Raw genomic sequence first — 27,906 nt, forward strand, 5'->3', positions numbered from 1 at the left:
TGTATGATGATAAGAAGGTGGCGGCGGAGACGACAGTGGTGGCGTGAGGTTTGTATACTTGCGCAGAGAGAAGTGTGTGTATTTGTGTGTTACTGTGTGTTTTTTAATTGGAGAGAGGGCTTAATTGAAAATACAATGGACTGAATTGAAAATTCCAAAAAAATTGTTTCAGTCTTAAAATATTTTTCTTGAGGGCTTTTTTGTCTTTTCATGAGTGGTCAACGGGGGAAAACAAAAAGGGTTGGGTGTGCTTGCTTGAACACATTATAGGGGGGTATTTGTCACTTTTTTTATCATGGGGGGTTTTCTGGTCTTTAGGATTAACACAGGGGTGGTTTTTGCATTTAACTCAAATATAAAGTGATGAGTACTTACTATCATAGCACGGGTTCTGTTTTATTTCCTAAGTCATTGCCAATAATAATAGGGACCACTTTGTAAAGACTTATATAATTTTGATGAAACATCTGCCGACCCTCGAAATTTGTCATAATTATATTTCTGACCCACCAGCTTTTAAAGTCATTCCAATTTGCCCAACTCAATGCTTGTACTTATATGGGATTGATCACTCATTATTGTCAATGTAATCAATAATAAAACAATAAGTCACATATTTTTTTTTCAACTTTTTAAAATAATTAATAGAAAATGCTGTCATTTTCATCAATTTTTAAAATGGAAAATCTAGGTTTTAATCACCAATTAAGGCCTATGTTTTCATTAATATTTTCTTTGTCAAATAATTGAGAACATAGGTTTTAATCACCACTTAATATACCTATGTTTTCCAAATATATTTTTATTAAAATAATTGAGAATCTAGGTTTTAATTATCACCACTTAAGACCTATGTTCTCATATATTTTTATTATTATAATTATTATTAAATATTAACTCAAATGTCAAAATATTTCTTTTATAATTGTGCATTGGATAAACCTACACTCTCGTATAATAGTTTGCAAACCATACGACGAACGACGTGTGACAAACTCCACCTAGTGACTGTTGGTAAGGTTAATTGAACCCGAGACAGTTGACACATGTTTACTTACTCCAACCGCTAGGTCATCCCTAATAGGACAAATGTGGGACAAATGAATCGCCTCTAGAACATAGTTTGCTTCAAATAATTAATTTTTGCCTTCCACAAAATCATCTAGTTTATATTTCTCCTAATACAAATTAATCCAAATTTATAATAAATTAATTCAAATTTTATTTGGGGAGGAGAGGGAAAGCAAAGGGAGAAACAAACAGCTGGCTAAGTCACAGAATTGAAAGTGTTGTTTCAACCACCAGTCCAATGAAAATTGAACATACAACAAATTTTGAGTGGCCAAAACTAAATAAATAAAAGTTCAATAAATCTCTCTCTCTCTCTCTCTCTCTCTCTCTCTCTCTCTCTCAATTTAAAAAAAAAAACAGAATCTAAAAAGCAATAATAATAACAAATAAGCAATAATATGAAGAGGAGCATGTGAATGGCAGTTGATAAACAGATAATGTAATGGAACTTTTAATCATGGGACTGATAATCAGTTTTAATTAATTTACCAAATGCCACTCAAATTAAATGGCACAAACAATCAATCATAAGAGTTAGTTCAACTCCCCTTTGATTCTCTTACAGTTAGGTTATCTAAACCATCTTGTTTCTTGAATTATATCCATCTATTTATTTATTTTTTTGTTTTAATTACAAAAAAATGATATGAGTATGCTACGTCAGAAGGCCGCTGGGTGAAATACATCAGATAACTCTACATAATGAAGTTGAATAATACTCAATATTTTATTTTACACATTACACTAATTTAGAAAAATCTCGACCTTTTTTATTATTATTATTATTATTATTATTATTATTATTATTATTATTATTATTATTATTATTATTATTATTATTATTATTATTATTATTATTATTATTATTATTATTATTATTATTATTATTATTATTATTATTATTATTATTATTATTATTATTATTATTATTATTATTATTATTATTATTATTATTATTATTATTATTATTATTATTATTATTATTATTATTATCGTGATTTACTAACACTGTAATTTGCAATTATCAATTTACACTAACTTCAACTTAAATCAACATCAATGAGCTTCTAATATTATCTTATATATAAAAGAAAGAAACGCTGGGCAACTCTAAAAAACCCTAATGGTATTTCTGTAAAAAAATATTTTTAATATTTTTTCGGTACCAATTTTCAACAATAATATCTCATATTTTCCATCAATATATCTCAAATCTTAATACATAAAGATAGAAATTCGATTTGTTAAATCTAAACATATACATTTAGCTTATAAATCTTAATATGTAAGATTTAAAAAAACTAATGTTATATAAAATATGAATAATACTACATTATTAAATTTTACTATGTTAATGTACTATATTTTCTTATTATGTATTAAATTGATATTTTTTTTAACTTTTGAAATAATTTCCGTGCATCGCACGGGAAAAAAACGCTAGTAAATAATAATAATATACATCTCTATATATATATGTGTATGTTCCTCCCCTACCAACTTTTAATATATAATTTTTTATCCTAAAAAAAAAGAAAAAGAAATCAGTAATTATATCAGGATTCAGGAGTTATTCGTGTCAAGAAATCCAACAACAATTAAAAATAGTTCAATATGACAGCGTGGCCACTGCACAGAAAGGATTAAGATTCTTGGTTATTTATTTTAGGGCAAATTACGGCCACCCCCTGAGCTATGGTGAAATTACGAAAACCCCCCTCCTGTTTGGGTAATTACAGCCACCCCCTCAACTATATATTTATCTTACGAAAAGACCCCTCAAGAGGTAAATTTAGGGATGTTAATTCGGTAAAACCGAACCAAAATTTCGGTACGCCAACATTTCATACCGTTTACCGAACTAAATATACGATTTAGTTCGATAAATAACCGAATTACATAAATTTTACGTAAAAATATTTAAAAGGAGGGGGGTGGCTGTAATTACCCAAACAAGGGGGGTTTTTTCGTAATTTGACCATACCTGAGGGGGTGGCCGTAATTTGCCCTTTATTTTATTTTATTTAATTTATTGTGCAAAGATAATAATATGTTTGTTGAGTATGATAAGCTTAACCACTTCATACAAAACAACAGGACTAAGGTTGTTTCTGGTTTAGTTGATAAAGCCTTTTGACTTCACCATGCATTTACTCTTTTTTCAGATATTAATAAATAAATAAATAAATAAAATTTGGAAATTAAAAGATATTCATTTTTGAGAATCTTAGAAACTAAAGAGACAAAAGGGCTTGGTGGAAGAAGCTAATTCACAGGTGGTTGAATGAATCTCTCTCTCTCTCTCTCTCTTGAAAGAGATATATACACATACAATACACTCTATACGTGTATGATTGTGTGTAAATCTACCCTCACATGCTATAAAGTGTTACTGTTATACTAACCAATACATTTCACTCGATTTAGCATATAATATGAGCTTAGTTCCATTCTGCACCGTTGAGATGTAGCATTTTGGTCCATTGCACCGTTGAAAAAAAAAATGTATTACCTTTCAAAGGAGCAAAGTGCTATTAATTTTTTTCAATGGTGCAAAGTGCTAAAATAGTAAATTTTAAGGGTGCAAAGTGGAATTAAGCATAAATTATTCACAATATATCCAAATTGAATATTTAAAACTTACCGAAGGTAATTTCATTTTTACTTTTACTTCACAACGAATTACTGAAAAAACTTTATTTTTTACTAAAAATTAATTTATTTTCTCCCTAAATTATTCGATTGATGGAGCTTTTGTTGTAATTAGTGAAAATATTTCGTAAAAATCTTTAGAAAAAAATATAATTTTTAAATAACTTAATAACAAAATAGCTGAAGGATTTTTTTTGTTTTTTTAAAAAAAATTCTTTTGTGATTTTTTTTTTAATATGCTGGTAAGATGTATTTTTACTTTGCAATTTGTAGTTTCGAAAGGATTGATAAATATGAAAATATCACTAAAAATATTAAATTACCTTCATTAATTTTACAAATTCATCCGATGTGCATTATGCATGATTTATTGTATTTCGAGGGTGCAAAATGCTATTATTTTTTTTCAAGGTTGCAGAGTACCAAAAAACATATTTCAAGGGTGCAAAGTGGAATTAAGTCTATAGTATGTACAGGACCGTTACCAAAAAACTGGGACATACAGAACAGTAAATAAATAAATAAATAAAAATGATAGTAGCACAAAATTTGCTGTATTAGATGCAAAATTCTTTACATAATGATAGTGTTTATCATAAGTTGCAAGTATAAACTTATCGTCGACCGCAGCCCTAGTCGAAGATTAGTATTTTCGAAACATATGAAGTCAAAGCGGAAGAGAAAAGGCAACGTTCGTGAATCACACCGTTCAACACGTTTCAAGATCAAATCTATTCTACACTCGATGAAGTAAAGATCTAGCAGCGTTCATACATCAAGCTGTCGACTTACATGTTAATATTCGAATAGTATTTAATGCACAATAATATATTTTTTTTCTAATCTGAAGTACCCTTCAAATCGGCAACTTTTGTTGTCTGATTTCGAAGAATTCTACGTCTAAAGATTCAATCTCCTAGTACAGTCAGTTAACAGGAGCAGTAAGAATAAGGCTAAAAATTCCGTCACCTTTAGTAGTTACCAAATCACCGTTTTTCGCTAACCAAACGGCCTACATCTCTGAAACCCTATCGTCATATTTTCTCTTTTGTGGGGCCCACGTGATTACTCACGCTATTTCCCCGCTGCAGCTTATCAATCCCGCAAGCTCAATGAGCAAGTAAGACTAATCGAACCTCAATCTGTCAATGCCAGGTCCCTACAAAAACCGAACGGTAAGAAAATAAAAAATAAAACCACGATAGATCTCAACAGATACAACTTACACTAAATCATACATAATCAAACAAATTACAAACAAAACCACGAAAAAAATTACGGACCTTGTCATAATATTCAGTCATTGTATGCGCTGCAAACATCGTCAATCTCCATCTCGGAACCATCTCCATCCGAATCATTCTCGAGGGTTTGCATCGTCTCGTCATTTCCAAGATCCATCACCGCATGTTCTTCATCTCCAGAATCGGAACGAACCAAAGCCACGTCGTAGTTATCTTCACTGTCTGAAAAATCCTCGAAACTCCCTATCTTCTTCTTATTTCCCCTATAACCAACTGACCTCATAACCTTTTCCTTCCAAACAACCAAAGGATGCTTCTCGATCAACTCCGAACCATCGTAAGCCTCCTTCAAGAACACGCTAAACCTTTTCCCCCTCTCCGAAACATAGAAGATCCCAAAGTGCTTCAGCAAAAGCCTCATTAGCTTCTGCGGCATCGTAAACTCCCTCCTAAAATGCGTTAAATAATCCGTCACCAATCTTTTATCGATCGTAAAGCTAAGCAACTCGTGCATCACTGCAACTGCTCTCTTATCGAACTCGAGGGACCCTGCTTTCAAACCAGTGGCGTCTGCGTACGGTGACAGATACTCCCTCTTCTGAAAATGCTCGATTTTCCCACCATATCTGTACACTTTCTTGTAAGTTTGGGGGAACTTTAACGGAAAAGATAACGAAAGCAATCCAGGTACGTGATCACTATCACAATCACGCTTCCCTTCGTTTATGCCTAAAACCTTTTTTTCATGTTCGGTTATCGCCCAATCAGATTTCCAAGAAACGAGCTCCAAATACTCCCCTTCATCGTAAGGCTTAAAAGGCTGAACAACCTTAAACTTTTCGGGATAGTTATGTACCCAATGCTTCCTAAAATCCATCGGCAAACCTAAATCGCGACGGAAATGTGCGATTTTATCGAGCGGAAGCCGCTTATCTAAAGACATCATTAACATTCTAGTTACATATTCTGCAGCTTTTTCGCTGTGTTCTCGAATAATTTGGTCCTCCTCTTTAATCAATTCCTGGGCTTCTTCCGTCAACCCGCACCACACAACGCCCCGACGGTCTTTATACAGCTCGAAAAGCTTGGGAGATTTACGGAGAAAATCGGATATTTTATTGGGTTTGGGGAGATTGAGCTGCTGGCGATGCTGGTCGAGGTTTCTTAAAGAAATGATGCTCTCCTGCTCGCATTTTAGGGTTTCGAACAAATGTAGGATTTTGGAGATTACCTTGTGTTTCTCTGTGGCGATCTCGAGTTCCTGCACGCGCTTGTTCTGGCTGCGGTCTTGTACCCTTTTGCTGGATGTCATCCACCGGCGTTGAATGTTGTACATTAAGGTACAATACCCTGGAACGACGTCGTTTGTGAAGAATACTCTAGGCTGGAGCATTGTGTAACCAAGTATGTAGCAAGCTGGCAGAAAAATTGACGAGATTTCCTCTACAAACGAATTTGAAGGATATCCACCTTTACAGAGATTTCATTAGACGAAATTGGCTGTATCACGTCGTTTGAAATTTTGATGCATTACAGGGGTTTTGGAAAAAGAAAAAAAAAAAGTGTGTTTTCGTGTGTATTTGTTTGAATAAGAAGAAGGTTTTGGATGGGGATTGAGGGGGAGGGCGACGGTTCGACGGCGGAGATGGATGACAGGAAGTCGCCGGAGAAGGGGGTTTTGGGGACTGAATGAACGGAGATTGGCGCGGCGGTGCTGAATTTAATTTCTCTTTTCAGTTCATGGGCCAAAAAGTGTCGAACCTCATCAATGTGTTGGGCTTTTTAAGTTGGGTTTTGAAACCCGGATGGAACGCATCGCAATCGATCTCTTCGGAAAATTTTCGTCTTTTTTTTTTTTTACTTTCATAAAGATGTTTCATTCGTAAAATGAGTTATGTATCAATTCATAACTGACGGTGACCGTAATTTATAGGGGTGTGCATGGATCAGTCCACCTCGACTTTTGGCAAAAACCAAGCACGAACCAATGAATTTGATTTTTATGAAATAAAAACCAAAGCCATCGATTTTAATTTAGTTTGTTTTCTTTCGGTTTAGATTTCGGTTCGTATTTCAGTTTTTCTTTTTTCCCAATTCTTGACCGGTTTTGGATTTTCTCCTCTTCGGTTGGTTTATTATATCTTCTCTTCTTGTCTTTATAATGTAAAGATCTAAAGTGTAGTATTTCGGCATTTCATATTTTTTATCTACACGTATGTATATTAAAATGAAATACGACGTCATTTAAACTGTTCGATTCGGTTCGTTTCAAGTAGTGTGGTTTTATGCTTGAAAATCATACACAAACCTAAAATGTTCGGGTTTTTCCAAAAAAGCAAAACCAATCCAACGGTAATTTTTCGATTTGTCGGTTTTGTGTTTTTTTTTTTTTCACCCCTAGTAATTTACCATTGACTTTTAGTTGATTCGGATTCATGTGGAAGTCAACATCTAGTATAAATGATTACACATTCTTGTACCTTTGACTTTTAGATGATTTGGATTCATGTGGAAGTCAGCATATAGTATAGTTGATTACACATGTATTGTTTTAATTAGATCTGAATTTAATTTCCACTGATATGGGATCTAACTTGTTCATGTGTCAAATCCCAAGCATCAAGATTAATTCTAACCATTTTTTAGAATTTTAATTTATTAATATGGGACATATTTAATAGAAACTCAATCAAGAACACCCAATTTACTGATTAATTTTAATTAGAACACCCAAAATTTGGATGAATTTATGTGGATGTATAGCAAAACAGAAAAGAATAAAAGCTTACATAGAAGGTGTTTGGTTAAGCTTATAAACTGTTCAAAGTGTTTGATATTTTTTTTCAGAAAAATCTTAAAAATTAAAAAAATAAGATGTCGTAGAGCAAATAATGAGTAAAAATAGCTTATAAGTTCATTATCCAAACACTTTAAATAATAATTCTAAAAATAAGACGTAACAATTTATGAGTTCTTAAAACAGTTTATCAGACCTACGAACTTTTCAGTTATTTAAAATAAGTTTAGCCAAACGGGCTCTTAAGTATGGTCGCATCCTCATTCAAATTTGTACTTAGATCATCAAAGGGTCTAACTCCAATGCAATAAAATCATATTAAAGTCCATATTATACAAGATATATAATATATATGAAAGAACCATATATTATAATTTATATGTGAGAGGGTATCTTTTGTGGTAAATTTGTGGGATAATTTTGTCCCTAAATTACTCTTAATCATGCATTGTTTCTTGTGAATAGTAATGAGCCAGCATACTGCCAAAAAAGAGGTTGCTTCCAAAGAAATTAATAATATTAATAGATAAATAAATAAATAATATTTATAAAAAACAATAATATAAAATATGTTACAAGCATGTGGAAGAGTATAGAGAGGGGATAAGACTTAAGAGAGATTAAGAAGACAGATAATTATGTTTGTAATAATTTAATCACTCTGATCTTAATCATTTATTATTAACATGATTCCATTATCTGTTCTGTTTTCATCATTTATTTAAGTTCATTATATTATCTTTTCAATTTGAAATTAAAATTTTATATTGGCCCTGGGCAATGGTTTCACACTAAACGATATGTGCCTGCCCAAATTAATTTTGCTATCATATAAAGTTCACATTAATTGTCTCTTTTAATGTCTATCAATAATAACAAGACTTTTTTTTTTTTTTTGTTTTACTTTAGTTTATGAATTTTAATATACTACAATAGAACTTCGATAAATTAATACTCAATAAATTAATAATCTCGCTTTCTCGGTCCCAACTCGTGGACAATATGCTAAATTAATAATTCGCTAAATTTATAAGATAATACACATTTGAAAATTTTAAGAAGTCCCATATAATATATAAATTAATAATGTATATAATTTTTAAATTACATGGTACAATACATATTTTATTGATTTATGAAGGCTTTTAATACAATATAATTTAATTATCGATTGTTTCTTGGTGAAGTTCACATCACCATCAATCTCGTTCCTCACTTTATTTAACATGATTAGAACTTTTGGTATAGTTTTCTCATAACTCAGCATAAATTGTCTATACAATTGCTGCTTTTAGAGCTTACGTTCGTCAAACGGGCTCTATAGTGTATTGAACTAATAGTAATATGGATAATATACACGTAAATTTCTTTTAAAAAAATGTATTTATTGAAAATAATAATAAAAATAATTTCATAAATTAATAAGTTATTAATTAATGTATAAATTAATAATTATTAATTTATCGATAAGTTAATATTTCGCTAAATTAATGAAATTTTGATGATCACAACTGTATTAATTTATAGAGGTTTAACTGTATGCTATTATTATTTCATGAGAAGCAAAATCAATATTTGATTTTGCAATCACCTAAAAACAGATTATGAACAAAAATTTTTTTTTGAATATGTTTCTAAAAACTTTTGCAAATACTATAGACTCAGAAATTACTGAGGTACGAGTTTTCGATGATAATTATATCGAGAATGCCATCTTCTCTTTTTAAAAAATAAAGGATAAATTACACCTACACCCATGAGAGTACTAAAATAACTTTAAGATCCATGTGGTATATATTGGTAATTACAGGCACACCCCTGAAACAATTACCCCAAAATTTCATGTCCTGGGGACCGATATGCGCTATATTCATTTCTCGATGGGTTGTTAATGCCACCGTAGACGAAAATTTATAAATCTTATATAAAATAATAAGGATTTCAGAAATATCTGGTGAACTATGTCAGCCCTAGCTCTATATCGTCTCCACCACTGCCTGAAACTAATAGTTCGTTAGAAACCTAACATAATAACTTATCCAATGCATTATTCCGTTAGGGTATCTAACAATGTTTCAGGGGGGCGGTGATTATAACTACCGATACTACAGAGACCTCAAAGTTATTTGAACATACCTAAGAGGTGTATGTGTAATTTACCCTAAAAAATAATAAAATAAAATAAAATAAAAAAGGGAATATAGCAACTTTGAGTAGATATTTCCATGACAAAAAAAATTATAAAAGCTGCAATTAATATTCCACCGGTGTTGAAAAATCAGACAACTACAAGTACAAGAAAGGGATTTGTGCTATACATATTGTGTGCAGAAAGAAACACTTAACTTTAGTTTCTATTTTTCTTTTTCATTTTATTATTAATTTCATCAACTTTTTCTTACACCATGATTCTCATGTTCCTCAAAAGACCTGCCTGGAATATTTACTTCACAGGCCTCTACAATATATATATATATATATATATATATATATATATATATATATATATATGTTCACACAGAAACACAATTCTTTTTGAATATTTGATTCTCAATGTGGGTCCCTTCAGTTTGATCTTCATAAACAACACATGCTCATAGACAACACAGCCTGTCATAATTGTTTAAAAATCCCATGATTCTTGTAATACTTTATTCACAATATAGATTGATTTGTTTGTTATGATCTCCAACAAATAAAATAAAATAAAATAAAAGTATTATATATATGTATACATATATATAGGACTTTGTAAATAATTGGGCAGGCAAGAGATATATAGTTGTCACCAGAGAGATTTCATTCATTCATTCATTCCAAGAAAGTACATTGATATATGATTATTTCTCGTTTATTATCCGAATTCAATGTGGGCGCGCGATTAATTTGGATCGATTTTGTGTACGCTGATTGGTTCCGGTTGGTTTTGTTGGCTTGTGAGGATTGCTTTGGTATTTCTTGGATGATTTCTTGATAATTTTCGATGAGATTATCACCGGGATTATACGTTTGTTTTCAGGTATATATACAGATGTCTGTACTTAATTTCTGATTTTGTAGTTTTTAGAATTTGGAATGTGTTAATTTACTGAAGATTTTCTTGATTTTTAGATTTCTTTGCTACTGCATGAATTGTCTGCTTTTGCTTGTTTGTTATAGTCTTAATTTGTGATCTGAAACTTCATCTCTCTCTCTCTCTCTCTCTCTCTCTCTCTCTCTCTCTCTCTCTCTCTCTCTCTCTCTCTCTCTCTCTCTCTCTCTCTCTATTAGCTTAGATCACTAAATGGAATCCATTATGATTATCTGATACAAAAAAGAATTTCTGAGCCTCAATTCTTGACTTTATTTACACACAAACACCTTCAAATGGTGTGATAATAACTAACCACTTGATTTTATTACATTATCCGTCCAAGACATGTACAAAGTACACAGACTTGTTAATTTTGCAATATATGTCATGCTTTGCATGGGACTCTAATATTTGGTTAAGATTAATTATCAAATATAAGTAAAGATTACAGAAATATAATAACAGCCCTTTACTTAATTTAAGTCTCTTTACTTTATACCCTAAGTCTTCCTCTCTTTTGACAATTTACAGACATGTTTTGCTAGCACTAATGATGTGTTTCTTGATATATATAGTCTGTTAATTCTTTTTATTTATTTTTATTTTGGTTGTTAATTGAAATCTAAGTGGCCACAATCTTTTGTCTAATTGATCAGGCATGAAAACCTAAGTACTAGCTCCAATATTATTCGATAAATCTTTCGACAAATTTCATCGATCACTACAAGTTGTTGTTCACAAACTGGAGCATTCATTATTCGATGAACAGATTTCTTGAAATTCAGGACATAGTGTCGATGAAGAAGACAATGCTCGTGCAAGAACAAGTATTTAAACATCAGGTACAAATTAAATCAGATTTTTTATTTTCCCATAAATTTACTAGTTGCATATATATATATATATATATATATATATATATATATATATATATATATATATATATATATATATATATATATATATCAAATTGTTTTAAATATTATTTGATCTAATTATTATTCCAGGTTCACGAGCTTCACCGTCTCTACAATCTTCAAAAGAAGCTGATGCAAGAACTTGAAAAAGTCGAGGTTTTTCATGCAAGAGATAATGAAGAGAAAAACGACAACTCTAGTAGTAATAATTTGAGAAGAATCGATGACGAAGAAAGTGATGTACAAGTGGAACTAACACTCAGCATTGGACGACAATATTGTACGAGGATTAATAATCAAAGATCGAAAAGTACGAGCCAATTATCTGATGAATCGAATAAAGTTGTTCGAGAAATCGGTTCTTCTTCCTCGACAAAATCAAATAAAGGAGACAATTACGGTGAGCCGATTAAATCAGCTGCATTTCAAGAAAATAATATTGCCCGACCGCATTGGCTACTGCAAGATCTAAGCTTAAATAATACGACGAGATGATCAGATATCGATCTTCTAATTTAATTTGCAATTTTTTTTTATTTTTTTTTTTGTAATTTCTGCTAATTTATAAGTTCCTAACATGCTAAGATTTATTATTCATCCAAAAGGGAAATAATAGTTTTTTGGAGATGTAATAATTGTATAAACTATCTAACTATTTAGTTAATTATGTAGTTAAATAATGTGTTTAGGTTCCATCTATTTGGACTGATTTCCAGCTTCTATAATTTTAATCATTTTTTTTGAATTTTTTTCTTTGAGATGTTTAATTAATTATTACAAAATACAAAGGCTATAGAGCATCTAAAGGTGAGCTATTAGCTAAATGACAATTTTCTCCTTCCACTACTTGTTAAAACGTTGGTCTAAACTTGTTAGCTTTTCTTTTGAATCCACTCATCTTTAAGCTTACATTTATGTATCAAAAATGGGAATATATAAACTTAGAGAAAATGTATAAATTTTAAAATTATAGGAGTATATTTATAAATATATTTATAAATATATATCTCCATACAAATATATTGAAAATAAATATTATTATCAATTATCAATTTGCAATTCAAACTGCATGTTTTTAATTTTTTAGAAATTGCAAAATGACTCATAATGTGCTCGAGGGGTGTCTTACATGAAACGTGTCCGAAACACAGATACATTAAGACGTTAAAGTTCTCGTGCTACATAGGCTACCATACATATATGTTTCATACAAATTCAAAATCTTATTCGCCCGGAAGGATTCGTAATTTTAAAAGTAGGATTTGCAGAAAGAATTTTTAACAACTCCATATAGAATCCGGGTTTATTACACTTGGTTCCCATGTGCAACGTCGAATTGCCAAAAAAAACTACCTCATGTTATTTTGTTAGCAAAACCCCTCATAATTATTTTTTTTAATCGCACAACCCCCTAGACAAAGGTAATTGCTAAAACAAAGTTAAATCACATGGAAATGTTTGCCAATAAAATAACATGAGGTGATTTCTTAGCAATTCATCGGTAGTAAGGTGGTGTGTTTCAACGCTTTTTCAAAGTGAATACGAGCTTTTTTTTGTTCAAAATTAGTTTTTTTCAAACATTAGATAACTGCAGTTAACTCTATAAAATCCACCACAATAGTAACTCAAAAATTTATTCAAATGAATTCAATAGTTTATTTATTAATGAATTTGAAATATTCTCAACTCAAACTCCTTATTTTTTCATCACATCCAATACAAATGGCAACAAGAAACTAACACTAGTTCTAGTTGTTATCAATCTTCACAAAATAAAAAATAAAATAAAAATCAAGAAATAACGACATTAATTTAATATATATTGATCCTCATAATTTAATTTGGCCTAGTGCAATCAATTCTGATTTCACCCTGGTTACCAGTGAGCACCCCAACTCTACCAAGCTTAGTCATGGCCAGGCCAAATGCTCTGCCAAAAGCGGCATTGTTCGATGCAAATTGATTAACGGTGGCTCTCGATCGAGTATCGGTGAAGAGGACTTGATCGGAGGTGAATAGCCCTCTTCCTCCTTGTAGGTTACGGAAGTAGGCGTTGTCGAATGTGTTTGCGGATGTGGGGTCCATGTTGATCGCGATTCTAGGGTCAACATTGATCGGGCACATTTGCCGAAGCTGGGTTGCATATTGCGGGTTCAGTGACGGGTCAACCCGTCTCGATGGGCTGAAGTTGTAGATACGGTTGGAGAAACGGTTGCAGTGGGAGAATCCGATCGTGTGTGCACCTTTATAGTAATTAACACCAAAGTACGAGAGATATATTATAGGGTAAATTACAAAAAAAAAATCGTGGATATGGTGGAAATTGGACAAATAGAATCGAAATAAGCAATTTCGAAAAAAAATTAAAGTGAAATTAATTTAAATTCCATTCCATAAAAAAAAATCGGAAATCACAATTTTGTAAAATTGGAGTGAAAAAAATGTTTATTCCAAAATTAGAGATTATATTTTCGAACCGGCATTGGCAGAAATGGAAATTCAAAGTTTTTAATTACCTAAATATAAAAATTTATATTATAACTATAATTTTTGGAGAAAAATGGGGGTTTAGAAATTAACTTCGAAAATTAAAATCTAATAAAAATAATTGATATCTCATATATAATTCAATTCAGATCTATTAAAAAAAAAAAGGAAAAGGAAAAATCAAGAATTAGAATTTTCAAAATTGGGAATGATAGAATTGTACTAAAATTAAAAAAACTTTGGATCTAATCGACTGGGAAAATCGAAAATTACGTTCCAATTTCCACCCCTAATCCTGGGGTCCATCGCATGTGATGAGCACATGTAAAGTATATCTCAAAGAAAAAAGGTATTTGTAAAGGGGAATGAATGCAATGATCACTATCGTGCCAACATTAGTCCAAAATAATTATATTATTTAATTCTCCATGATTTTTAATTAGGGTAAGGTATTAGCTAGCTAGATATCATAGTACATCAAATTAGTTTTCTAATTTTAATTTACACACAGTGACATACATATACATTTGAATGTATAAAATTCATCGGATGTAGCATGGAATAATCCATGTAATAAAATGAACTGTAAGAGAACCTATACTAGACAACATACATACATACAAACACAAACTATACAAACACAAGGACAAAGAATATATATATATATATATATATGAGTTGTGTGAGGTGATTAATAATATATAATTAATACCTGATAATGCAATTAAATCAGTTTGGTCTAGGCCATGACTTGCAAACATGGTATTGAGTTGGTTCAAGCTAAATCCCGGTCCCGGAAGACGGCCTTGTACACTTGCACTAGTCGATATTCTCCCGTCTCTTCTTCCCAATTCCACCGGGTACGACGCCCCTCCAGCCTGCACAAATTACATTATTATTATTATTATTATTATTATTATTATTAATCTTGAATTCATATGTGTGTGTGTGTGTGTGTGTGTACGTACCAAGACGACAACATCTCTTGTGGCTAATGCTAATATATCAGCACACGAAACTTTGTTTCTGCATTGGGAATTTCGGTCAACGGCAGCTTTTGCCTTAATAACCGTGTCGAAACCGTCTCCTGCTAGAGATAGGTTATCTGGATGGTCCTTCTCCGCGTTTCCGTTCGGCGATGCTATCATAATCGATGCGTCACATCCCTATATGTATATATGATCATATTGATCAAGAATCATGAAAAGTTGAACAATTTATTATTTTTGTATATATATATATATATATATATATAAAGAAGGAAGAAAAGGTATACCCGAACGAAGCAGTCGTGGAAGAAGAGGCGGAGGGTGGCCGGAGCGGTGACAAAAGTCTGGCGGAATTTGGTTTGAACCGCGGCACGAACGAGGGCCTCAACATTAGGGCATGTTGCGCTGTAGAAATTAGTTCTAAGTTGAGCATTGGCTGTGTTACTAATCACAAGGATAATAACTAGGGGCAAAATGGTCATGGAAATTATTGTTTTTTGATTCATCATTTCTTTTTTGTAGAAGTAGTGTATGTTGTTTCACATGCAAGCAAAGATTGTTAGTGTTTTGGTGTTGTGGTGGTGGAGCTACGCCTCTTTATATACAAGTCTTTGTTTCACTAAGTCAATCTCTCTCTCTCTCTCTCTCTCTCTCTCTCTCTCTCTCTCTCTCTCTCTCTCTCTCTAGATAAGATATATATGTGTAGTTGTACTAATTGGTTTTGACAGATTGTAAGAAGAACGTGTGGTGCATTTTGTGGTAAGCACATGGAAGTCTTGCATGGAACAATATTAACAGATATATAGATCTATTATATTAAGAAAAAAAAGTCAAGATAAATTATAAAAACTAAGAACTGATTATTGCAAGCTAAGTACAAGGGCATAAACAGAAGCAAAGTCAAATTTTAATGTTTAAATACTACAATATTGATGTAGTGATATTTCTTTTATGAGGATCTTTTATGATGTAGTGATATTTCTTTTAATTGGAGAATTTTGTATTTTATAGGTGCAAATTGTAAAATGAGAATTAGATATCCATGAGGGAAAATATCAAAAAAATTGCAAATAAAGAAATAAAATCAAATTTGGAGGAAGGAATCAACATCTTTGGCATTGCCAACGATTTCTATTATATTTCTTTCATTTGGACTCTAAATAACTTGATTCCATCGGCATTGGAAATATATTTGAAAGAGCTACAAATTTGTCATTATTCGGACCCTAACATAGTCAAAATTGAATAACATATTCTAATGGGAAAAATATTTGGAAATGTACGGGGATGTTTGGTTATGTTTTCAATGGGAATTTCTAGTTTTCAAAATTTCTGATGGAAAAAATAGTTTATTGGTTTTTGTGTAGAAAATGAGAATATGTTTGGATGAAGTGGTATTTTTAGTTTTATGTAGGTGTAGAAAGTGGGAATATGTTTGGATGAAGTGGTATTTTTAGTTTTATGTATGTGTAGAAATGAGAATATGTTTGGTTGTGGTGAATTTTCTCTACGAAAGTACGTGCAAAAGTAGAATGTAATGATTGAGGATGATGATAGTGATTATTATTATTATTATTATTATTATTATTGTTGTTGTTGTTGTTGTTAGAAGAAGAAGAAGAAGAAGAAGAAGAAGAAGAAGAAGAAGAAGAAGAAGAAGAAGAAGAAGAAGAAGAAGAAGAAGAAGAAGAAGAAGAAGAAGAAGAAGAAGAAAGAGAAATTGGGAGGAGAGAGAGTGTAGATATTAATGAGGAGAGATAAATGAGATGAGAGAGAGTGTAAATATTAATGAGGAGTGATGAATAGAAGTAGAGAGAAATGAGTTGGTGGAATAAAATATATATGTTAGTTAGTAGGTTTTAGTAGGTTTGAAAATTGAAAAAAATATGAATAGTGTATTTCCAATAGAAATTTGAGAAGAAAAAATGAGATTTTCAGGATAAAATTATCAAACAAACATGATCTCAGTTTTATGAATAGTATAAAAATGGAAATTTGTTTTGGAAATAGAAACAAACATCCCCGTAGGTTTCTGCTACTTCCTTAATAAAAAAGGGTCTATAAAAGCAATAAGTTTTTACACCATAAGTTAGAAATTTTGAATTGATGAATTAGAAGAGGCGCTATCTAGGGATGAACCAATTTTCTTGATATTATGCAACTATAACTGTATGATTATTTTTTCTACTTGTTATGATTGTTAGTGCATAAACCTGATCAATTTATGTGATTTTATCTGTGATTATTAAAATTAATTCGAAATAGCTATTTTAATAATAAAACGTTAAGTAGAAGAACATCTGAGTCATTTTCACCGTATAAGTGTGTTAATTGAATTGTATGAATATGGATATCATCTTAGGTAACCAAAATTAAGATTTGTGTTTAATGTTTATTTTTTAATTGAATTGCGTAGGAATACAACAATTTGATTTTGAATATTAGAATTACACTTCACGGGAAAACGGATTATAATTAATCTAGAATCTCAGGTTAATAATCAGAATTATTTACATGCATAATTGAGAATTTTAGGTGATTAATAAACACATAAGGGGAAGATAAAATCATAAACTAGTTTTTTATTTGATAAAACCTTCGTGCTTAATTGATTTTCCTAATTATTTTTCACTTTTTCATTTTAGTTGTTTAGAATTAGATATAATCAACCATGCAAATTTGATTTGGCTGGATAGGATCAGTACTTAGGATTAGTCAGTTATATATTTCCTATGGGTGCAACATCTGATTTTTTTAAGCTCACTTTACTACTTGTTATGGTACGTACACTTTCAGATAAGTTTTCGAACAACAATTACCATTCAAAATTTTCTTTAATGGAGTTTGTTGTACATCAATAATAAATTCCTTATATATATATATATATATATATATATATATATATATATATATATATATAATAAAATAAATAAATTTCTTGGAGGGGCTGTTGGTGGATAACTTACATGCTGAAATAATTTATGGTCCCGAATTCGTTTAATACAGAGATGTTATCTGAAGTGTTATGACACTTGAGAAAACATGCAGCGGAAATATAAAGATAAAAGAACAATACTCATAATTAAAAATGTTCACAAGTAAAGATTGGTGAACTTGCCCTTTACAGGACGAAAAAATATATTAAAATCAGTATTCCAAGAATACAAACAGAAGAGGTGCGAAAACTTCTTCCTTATGAATGAATCATTCTCATGATCATTCTTACATTCAAATCTAGATACAAAAAGAAAAATATTAAAAATTCTAGATTTCAAAGATGTACTCGTGAGGAGTACGTAAAGAACTTATGAATGAATCACTATCTTGATCATTCTTACAACCAAGTCTAGAAACATATATACTATACAATCTAGACTACAAAGAATGTACTTATGAGAAGTACGTAAAGAATGTACTCATAAGGAGTACGTAAAGATTGTACTCATGAGGAGTACAAACGACCGATTCTAAAACCACTCTAAAACACTCATGTATTCTTTTCAGCTCTCGGTTTTTTATTTCGTAGAATCGATAAAAATCATTGAGTATTGAAATCGGTATTTATAGACATTTCAAGCTTCCACTCCTCAGCCCATGATCTGCAAGAAAACCAACCACAAGAGCACTCAAGAAAATGGGTTAGTGGGTTAGTTAGGAAGTTAGAATAAAATCCACAATTAAATCCACTAAGCACTACTTAGCCCACTAAGCACTATACTTAACCCACTAAGCACTACTTATTCCATAACTAAAATTTAGTTTAAAAAATAAGAAAGTTAAAAACACAATGTGGAAATAATCCACGTGTTTCAAACTCCCCATTTTTAACTTTCTGATCAAAACTAAATTTTAGCTTAACTCCCCCTGAGTCATTGCTTGAACTCCCCCTGAATTTGACAACCAATATTAACATAAACGTTCAGAGGAAAAAAAACAGAACAAAGTCAACAATGTTCATAAAAATGATTAAAGTAGAATATCCAAAGTCTCCTCAGTATCAGTTGCTGCTCCTCCATCATCAGCACTGGATCCACTGCTTTCCTCTGCTCCTTGAGCTTCTCCTTCATTCTTTGCTCCTTCTTCACTGACTCCTTGCTCTCTGTCTCTGGCATCCAAAGGATGAGAAGTCCCTCCTTCAACTTCATGACTAACTTTTTCTCCCCCTTTTTGATCAGAAAGAGCTCTTCGGAGCATTTCCACCATGGACTGGTGATAGGTAATCTGAGCTAGAGAGTGAGTAAGCAGTTGTAACAAGAGATCTCTAGGAACAGAAACAAGATTGTCAGGGGTGTTGTCAACATGATGAGCAACACCTTCAGTACCAAGATTATTTTGACCTGATTCAGTTGAGAGAAAATTATCTCCATTCCATGGAAGATCTTGGACATGAGTAGCCTTGAGAAAATTTTGAGAAACAGTTATCATGCTAAGTGGAGTGTGAAGATATTATGATTCATCTTGGCCCAAATTTTGAGAAAACAGAATGGAGTAGATGAGAGAAGGATACGAAAGATGAGTGGAGGATGAAATTTTCTGGGCAAGATGACCTAAATTATTAAAGAAAAGTTTGCCAACATCAACTTGTAATCCCATCCCCAATTTGTACATGAGTACTGCATGAGGTTTAGTAACCACAGAGACATTTTTGGATGGAATCCAATTCATCACTGTGAGTCTGAACAAGACAAAATAAAATGCAGTGAGTTGAGAAACTTTGAATTTTCTGGGGTGAGCAGGCCAACATTTTAAACGATTGCCAGAAAGAGTCTTACAAACCTCAGAAAAATCACCATAATTATCCTCATCAATCACAGTAGGAGTTTGTAAATGAGAGTTGATAATTTTGGGAGAAAAGGGAGAAAATGGAATTTCACACAAAAACTTTGCCAAAGTTTGGAGAATTTTTCTTTAAAAAAGAGGTTTGTAATAGAAGGATCATAAGGACAGGCAATCTCAACTAGACTAAGGATTTTTCTTTGATCACGAAAATCAGTAATTCTATGTCTATTAAACTCATCCTTGGAAATTTTCTTCTCCTCAATGAATTGGCAATTCATGATTTGAGGACTCAAATTTGAATCAGATTCAAAATAAAAGGTTGTACTGAAAGCATTGTTTACCTCAAAAGCAGTTGACAGATCATTCCCATCCAATTTCAGCTCTTCTTCCTCAGAAGATTCCTCTTCTTCTGAGTCTTCAAGTTCATCTGGGATGTATGGTGGCTCAGGTGATGCAACACGTGGGGCAGCATTTTCCTGCATCTGAGAGAATTCCTCAGACGAGTCACTGTCTGACTCTGAGGGTGGCAATTTTTTGCGAAATGAGACAAGGAGAACTTCCCAGCTATCATCACTTTTCTCTTCTTCTTCAGCCTGGGAAGGTGATGCATCCACTTGAACAGCTGCCTCTGCCAGAGTTTCCAGTGGATCTTCATGTGGAGCAGAGGGTGTTTCTTCAGTGGTGGTGAAATCCTGGGCATCAACAGTGGGAATGTTGTTGGGTTTCGGGCACGCATACGCAGCGGAAAACAAAAATTTATGCGATTTAAACGACTTTAAAAACACATAAGAACATGCCCGATAAATTAAATTCAATTAATTGCGTACCTTTGCGCTTCCAGCGAAAATGAAATAACATACATGCTAATAAACTTAACCGTATTTAAATCAATTAACATGCTCGCAATTCAAACCAAATAACATGCTTGCAATGATTTAAAACCGATTACACATAATCACATAAAATCATACAAACACAAGCATGAAATCATAGTTTAAACTAAACCCTAAACGAAACTAGGGTTTCGTATATTTACCTCTTGACGCGTGAGGTAGGAGCGATTAGCACTTCGTGATTACTACGGAAACCAATCCGTAGAATCGGGGCAGCAGCGGTGCAACGGCAGCAGCGGCGCGTGAGGACACGGCGGCGCGTGTAGTGTACGCGCGGCTTCGGGACGGCGCGTGGGGCAGCGTGCGGCTTCGGCTCGTGCGTTGCTCCTTGACTTTTCGATCTACAGTCTTCCTCCTCTCGGATTTCACCTCGTATACTTCGATCTACTAAATCGTGGCACTAGACACGAAGTAGTTAGAATAAAACGGAAGAAAAAGAAAGGAGAAAGAATACCGAACAAGGAACGGCCGACGAACGGCCGGTTCCGGCGACGGAGCGGCGACGGTGGTGCGGTGGTGGCCGCGCGGGAGAGAGGGCGAGAGAGAGAGGGTCGGCCGCTTTAGGGTTAGGGTTTTATGTGTTTGTGTAAGGGCTATAAGTCATGTATTTATAGTCCCTTGCATATAACCCTAGCGGGCTTAAGTTGGACTGGGCCCAACAGCTTAAGCTCGTTAGTTCCTTTACTTGCTCGTATCTCTCAATTCAATGACCGAAAAATTGCAACGATTACATTTTCGGAATCATTATAACTTCCTCGTCATTACGAGTGCCATCTCTTGTTTTCCAACTTTCCAAAAGTGGAAACCCTAGTTCAGTGGACTTTCTAAATTTGGAAACTTCTCGATTTAGAAAGTTCACCAACATGTTCGCCTATTCTTTTCCTCTTCTTATTCTCACTCGTAATTCCAAATTACGAATGTTGGATTCAATCATATTGACTTCCAATCATGCAAAGATAAACTATTTTATCTCTGACCGTTTATTCAAAGATCTCATGTGCACGAGCAGTGTGACCCTCGATGGTTCAGGTGTAAGCTAGCCGTCGGCCCACAACCCTTTGTGGTCAAAACTCGTCCCCTTCGAGTTACGATTAAGATGAAGCTCGTTTCACCTTAATCACCCAACGAATCAAGATTGGCGTCTAGCAACTACGCGTCATGATTCCCTAGATACAAATGAAGTGTCTGCAAGAACCTTCAGATATAGTTAACGTACAGTACGGTCCCTTCGATTCATATGTCCCGATCGAACTAGAGGCATTGGTTCATCGAGACCTCTTTATATGTTCGATGACGGTGCGATCGTTCTAAGTGTTGTAATCCTTACGTGCATGACTTAGAGAATCGAATTCTCTAATCATCACTTAGTCAGCTCTGGCCAGAGACTTAGAATGATTACAAACTTTCAGAACACACAGGACATCCAAGACTTTTCTAGCGATCGAATCCCCGACTACAATGCACAGACCTCCCACTAGATTTCGGACTGCACGAACACTGGCCCTTGGGATGGTCCTCGGTGGAACTCAGGGACAGGTCACGATACAGCTGGTCCTCTAGTAAAGTCACGGTGATGTCTAGGTCATAAGGACTAATGGTGTACAACTATACCATAGATATCTCTACTCGATTATTGGGAACCACTTAGAGATTTCTAGGGTGAGGGAGTTCAGTGAACTCGTCAACTTACGAGCACCCACTTATGCATGCCGATATCACAATACCGTTTACTGATGAGATGCAGTACACATACACTAAGTGCTAGTCTTAATGGGAAAGGCCGATATCCTCATTAGTGGCGTAACCCTTCGACTAGGAACACGTTTAACAGTTATAATACTTAAGTAAATATCTCACGATCCTAACGATCAATTACTAGTACTTGTAATAACTGTAAGGACTATATCTATGCTTGTGACAAAGGGACAAAGATATAGAATGCCAATGTGTTTTATCATTAATACGAATAACGGTTCGTTTATTACAATAATAAATACGAAAGACCACAGCCACATGTTGGCTTGTTGGTCACCTACTCTAACAATCTCCCACTTGACCTAAAGCCAACTACCCATAAACCGCAATCCCATCGACTCTCGATGTTTCTCATGGACCGATCTTGGTAAAGGCTTCGTGAAGGGGTCTGCAACGTTCTCTTCCGAGGTGACTCGTTCTACCTTAACTTCACCTCTATCAATGATCTCTCGGATCACGTGATACTTCCTCAGAATATGCTTCGACTTCTGATGAGATCGTGGCTCCTTAGCTTGTGCCACGGCTCCGGTGTTATCACAGTACAACGGTACTGGATCACTAGCATCAGGAATGACACCCAACTCTTGGATGAACTTCCTTATCCAAGTCCCTTCTTTTGCAGCTTCAAACGCTGCAATGTATTCCGCTTCGGTAGTGGAATCGGCCGTCGTGCTTTGCTTGGAACTCTTCCAACACACGGCACCACCATTAAGCGTGAATATAAATCCAGAATTCGACTTTGAGTCGTCCACGTCCGATTGAAAACTAGAGTCAGTGAAACCCTCTAATTTCAACTCGGCACCCCCATAGACCAAAAATATATCCTTAGTCCTTCGCAAGTACTTGAGGATATCTTTCACGGCTTTCCAGTGAGCCGGGCCGGGGTTAGACTGATATCTGCTTGTGACACTCACAGCATACGCAATATCGGGTCTCGTACATAGCATGCCATACATTATGCTTCCTATGGCAGAAGCATAGGGCGTCCTTTTCATCTCCTCGATTTCACTAGGTGTTTGGGGACACATAGATTTCGAGAGACGAACCCCATGGGACATTGGCAAGAATCCCTTCTTGGATTCTTCCATGCTAAACCGTTTCATAACGGTGTCTATGTACAGGCTTTGGGATAAACCAAGCATCCTTCTTGCTCTATCTCTATAGATGCGTATTCCTAATACGTAAGATGCTTCTCCCAAATCCTTCATTGAGAAACGTGTGGACAACCATGCTTTCGTTTGCTGCAACATTCCTACATCATTCCCAATGAGTAGAATGTCATCAACGTAAAGCACTAAAAATATTACTGCCCTCCCACTAACCTTCTTGTATACACAAGGTTCCTCCGGATTCTTCTCAAAATCAAACTCTTTGATAGTTGAGTCGAACCTAATGTTCCAACTACGGGATGCTTGTTTCAATCCATAAATGGATCGCTGGAGCTTGCAAACCTTTTGCTCACTTCCAGAAGATATGAAGCCTTCCGGCTGCGCCATGTAAATTTCTTCCTCAATGTCTCCATTAAGGAAGGCGGTCTTCACATCCATTTGCCATATCTCGTAGTCGTACCACGCAGCTATGGCCAGCAAAATCCTAATGGACTTCAGCATCGCGACTGGCGAAAAGGTTTCCTCATAGTCAACACCTTGCCTTTGAGTGTATCCTTTTGCTACCAATCTAGCTTTATAGGTCGATACCTTTCCATCAACTCCAATTTTCTTCTTATAGATCCACTTGCAGCCTATAGGAACAATTCCCTTGGGTGGGTCTACCAAGGTCCATACCTTGTTGGAGTACATGGAGTCCATTTCGGATTTCATGGCAGTTAGCCAATGTCCCATGTCCGCATCCGATACGGCCTCATTGTATGTTCTTGGATCTTGTCCAAGATCAACATGATCTTCATCATTTTCGAGGAGGAATAACCTATCCGGCATTTTCCGAATTCTTTCGGATCTACGTACCGTAGGTTCAGGAGGTATATTAGTGGTTTGTTGTATTGGTTCGATTGCTTGTTCTTGCGTTTGAACTTCACTTTGTGGTTCTTGAACTACTTCAAGTTCTATCATGCTGCCCTTTCTATCGGATATAAACTCCCTTTCCAAAAAGGTGGCATTTCTCGAAACAAACGTCTTTGCTTCTTTGACATAGTAGAACTCGTATCCCATTGAGTCTTCGGGATACCCCACAAAATAGCACAAGTCGGATTTACTATCCAACTTATCTCCCACTAATCGCTTCACATAAGCGGGACAACCCCATATCCTAATATGTTTGTAATTGGGTTTCCGGGAATGCCAAAGTTCATAAGGTGTGGATTTAACTGCTTTGGTGTTAACTCTATTCAGCAAATACGCGGCAGTACGGAGTGCATGACCCCACAAGTATGCCGGTAAGTTTGTGAACCCCATCATTGATCGAACCATATCTAATAAAGTTCGATTTGGACGTTCGGATACTCCATTAAGTTGAGGAGTTCCCGGTGGAGTCCATTGGGATTGTATCCCATTCTCTTTTAGATAGTCAATGAACTCGATGCTCAAGTATTCTCCACCACGATCGGATCGTAGCTTCTTAATACTTCGTCCGAGTTGCTTTTCTACTTCATGTCTAAAATCTTTGAACTTTTCAAATGTTTCAGACTTGTACTTCATCAAGTACACATACCCATACCTAGAATAATCGTCGGTAAAGGTAGCGAAGTAGTTATATCCACCCTTCGCACTAACACTTAGTGGACCACATACGTCTGTATGGATCAAATCCAAAAGACCCTCGGCTCGTTCCATTTTCCCTTTGTAGGGTGACTTGGTCATTTTCCCTTTAAGGCAGGATTCACAAGTTTGCAGTGATTTCACGTCCTCCAAAGAGAACAATCCTTCACTGACAAAATCGTTCATCCTTCTTAAAGAGACATGACCTAATCTAGCGTGCCAAAGTTGTGCGGGGTTTTGATCTATCTCCTTACGTTTTGCTGATATAACATTAATAGGTATTTCACTTGGATTTAGTTCATACAAGTTGTTTAATAGTCGTCCTTTGCAAATTAAATTCTCATTCTTTTGTATAATGCAAATCGAATTTCCAAAAACAAAAGTAAAACCTTCAATATCTAATACAGGAATAGAAATAAGGTTTCTAATGAGCGACGGAACAAATAAACAATCGTTCAAAACAATAGGAAAACTAGAATCCAAAAACATTTAAGTAAATTGTGCCAATGGCTTCAGCAGCAACTCTTGCTCCATTCCCCATCCTTAGGTAGGTCTCACCCGCTCTAAGTCTTCGACTTCTTGTCATTAGCTGCAAATCATTGCACAAATGTGAGCCACAGCCCGTATCCAATACCCAAGAAGAAGAGTTGACAGACAAATTTACGTCAATGAAATACGTACCCTTTTCAGAACCTTTCTGCTTCAGGTAAGCCTTGCAGTTGCGGCGCCAATGTCCTTTCTTTCCACAGTGATGGCAAGCATCATCAACTTGTTTGCTAACCTTTGCTTTGGGGCCCCCACTACCTTCACCCACTTCGAACTTGCTGTTAGGGAAAAGAACTCTTTCCTTTCTCTTCTTTTGGAAAGAACTCTTCTTTCCAGAAGTAGCAGCAACGAGAACAGACTTCTCTTTCTTAATGGTGGACTCGAAGCTGACCAACATGTTCATTAACTCATCCAAGGGAGGATCTAGTTTGTTCATGTTGAAGTTCACTATGAACGATTCATAGGAACTAGGAAGAGACAACATGATCAAATCCAACGAGAGCTCGGCCGGGAGGGTGACATCAAGATTCACTAGCTTTTCAAGGAGAGTGATCATTTTGAGACAGTGCTCGTGGACCGAAGTCCCTTCACGCAGTCTCGCTGTGATCAACTCCTTTGTAGCAGCGTACCTCGATGCCCTAATATTCTCACTATACATGCTATCGAGATGAGCCTTTATATCGAAAGCATGCAAGTGAGACTCATATTTCCTCGCAAGCGCGGGCTCCATGGCGGCTATCATATAGCACCTAGCATGAGTGTCATCTTTCTTCCAAACTTCATAAGTTTCGTTTTCAGCATCAGTCGCTGTGGCAGGTAAAGTGGCGGGAAGCCTCTCGTTCAAAACGTAGAGACGCCCCTCAACAGTTAGCACAAGCTTAAGACTACGCAACCAATCTAGGTAATTAGGGCCATTGAGTTTATTGTCGAGGATTGACATTATGGGATTCTTAGACATGATTATCTGAGACATATAGAGAAGAGGATTATTAGAGATTCGCGTTAAATGATTGTTACAATTAAATGTTTGGACTTGTGTTATTTAATTGTTCTCCCACTAATTTTATCGAATTCCACTTCCCTCTAGTAGACAAACGAGAAAACTGATTTTTCTTAATGGGCTTTAGGTCCAATAGACAAATATAACCCGTAGTTAATCTAGCCCGATTATATTTGCCCAAAGGTAGATCACAATCAATCATATCCACAATATGACCCTAAATTAATTTTCCTCACACTTGATAATGACCTAAGTTAATCTCGCGAATATCAAAATCGTCGTGTGTCAAGTCTAACCTACCAATCAAAGATGCTCATAGAACTCGATTATGCCAAACTAATGCAGTCCCTAGTTAATCTAGCCGACCACGTTAATCCAACATAACCCTTTTCTATGGCTACCTTCATCGCTATGTCAATTGAATTACAGCTTACTCCACCATAGCACTCCCCGCTAACACGGCTTACTGCACTACAGTGAAGGGCTACACATAATCCAACCGTTGGCAGAAGGAAAGAAATAACTCAACAGATTGGGTATTTCTTTATAGCTTGAAATAATTCTTAATTGAATTAAGAATGAGGGATTTTATTTAAAAGTGTTTTATCTCATCAGAAGGTTTTGGATTGGTCTATGTGATTCCTACATCTATGTTCTCTAAAGGTATATGGAAGCGCATATTGTCCTAAGAGGAACATACGACCTAACTACATAATTAATTACATTAATTAATTATCGGATTTCCAAAATAATTATAGAACCTCAACTAGCATAAATCATTCAAATAATTAATCTAACACCTATTTACTAAAATAGATGATTGTCGATCCAATTATCTAATTGGGATTAATTGAAAATAATTTTCCAAAAATTAAAATCAATTTGTTTTAAGTTTAATTTTAGAAATCTGAAATAAATTTTTTTTTTTTTTTTTTATTTTTTATTTTCAGTGAACCGGTTCGGCCGACCGGTCTGACCGGTTCGGACCG

At 34.4% G+C, this 27,906-nt stretch overlaps 3 protein-coding genes across 3 annotated transcripts; 1 reads left to right on the forward strand and 2 right to left on the reverse strand.

The window, feature by feature from the left end:
* Positions 1–4,263: 4,263 nt before the first annotated feature.
* LOC105958141 (Ubiquitin carboxyl-terminal hydrolase family protein) lies at positions 4,264–6,826 on the reverse strand. Its single transcript, XM_012982148.2, has 2 exons — positions 5,007–6,826; positions 4,264–4,882 (listed from the first exon to the last, which is right to left on the reverse strand). The coding sequence occupies exon 1, from the start codon at positions 6,358–6,360 to the stop codon at positions 5,020–5,022; it is 1,341 nt and encodes a 446-aa protein (XP_012837602.2). The 5' UTR covers positions 6,361–6,826; the 3' UTR covers positions 4,264–4,882; positions 5,007–5,019.
* A 4,647-nt stretch (positions 6,827–11,473) lies between these two features.
* LOC148767730 (ras guanine nucleotide exchange factor Q-like protein) lies at positions 11,474–12,447 on the forward strand. Its single transcript, XM_088824092.1, has 2 exons — positions 11,474–11,679; positions 11,845–12,447. Exons 1-2 carry the CDS (start codon positions 11,599–11,601, stop codon positions 12,247–12,249), a joined length of 486 nt encoding a protein of 161 aa, XP_088680218.1. The 5' UTR covers positions 11,474–11,598; the 3' UTR covers positions 12,250–12,447.
* A 939-nt stretch (positions 12,448–13,386) lies between these two features.
* On the reverse strand, positions 13,387–15,900 carry LOC105958124 (peroxidase 45). The gene is made up of 4 exons (XM_012982125.2): positions 15,518–15,900; positions 15,210–15,407; positions 14,954–15,119; positions 13,387–13,997 (listed from the first exon to the last, which is right to left on the reverse strand). Exons 1-4 carry the CDS (start codon positions 15,737–15,739, stop codon positions 13,591–13,593), a joined length of 993 nt encoding a protein of 330 aa, XP_012837579.1. The 5' UTR covers positions 15,740–15,900; the 3' UTR covers positions 13,387–13,590.
* Between the last annotated feature and the right edge of the window lie 12,006 nt (positions 15,901–27,906).

This window comes from Erythranthe guttata, chromosome 10 (assembly GCF_056151865.1).
Source record: "Erythranthe guttata isolate IM_541 chromosome 10, IM_541, whole genome shotgun sequence".
Taxonomy (NCBI): domain Eukaryota; kingdom Viridiplantae; phylum Streptophyta; class Magnoliopsida; order Lamiales; family Phrymaceae; genus Erythranthe; species Erythranthe guttata.

Coding starts and splice junctions, on each gene's coding strand:
- LOC105958141 (XM_012982148.2), bottom strand. CDS start 6,360: ATGCTCCAGCCTAGAGTATTCTTCACAAACGACGTCGTTCCAGGGTAT.
- LOC105958124 (XM_012982125.2), bottom strand. CDS start 15,739: ATGATGAATCAAAAAACAATAATTTCCATGACCATTTTGCCCCTAGTT. Junction 15,408..15,517: donor TCCACGACTGCTTCGTTCGG/GTATACCTTTTC, acceptor ATATACATATAG/GGATGTGACGCATCGATTAT. Junction 13,998..14,953: donor TGATTTAATTGCATTATCAG/GTATTAATTATA, acceptor ATTACTATAAAG/GTGCACACACGATCGGATTC.
- LOC148767730 (XM_088824092.1), top strand. CDS start 11,599: ATGAACAGATTTCTTGAAATTCAGGACATAGTGTCGATGAAGAAGACA. Junction 11,680..11,844: donor AACAAGTATTTAAACATCAG/GTACAAATTAAA, acceptor TTATTATTCCAG/GTTCACGAGCTTCACCGTCT.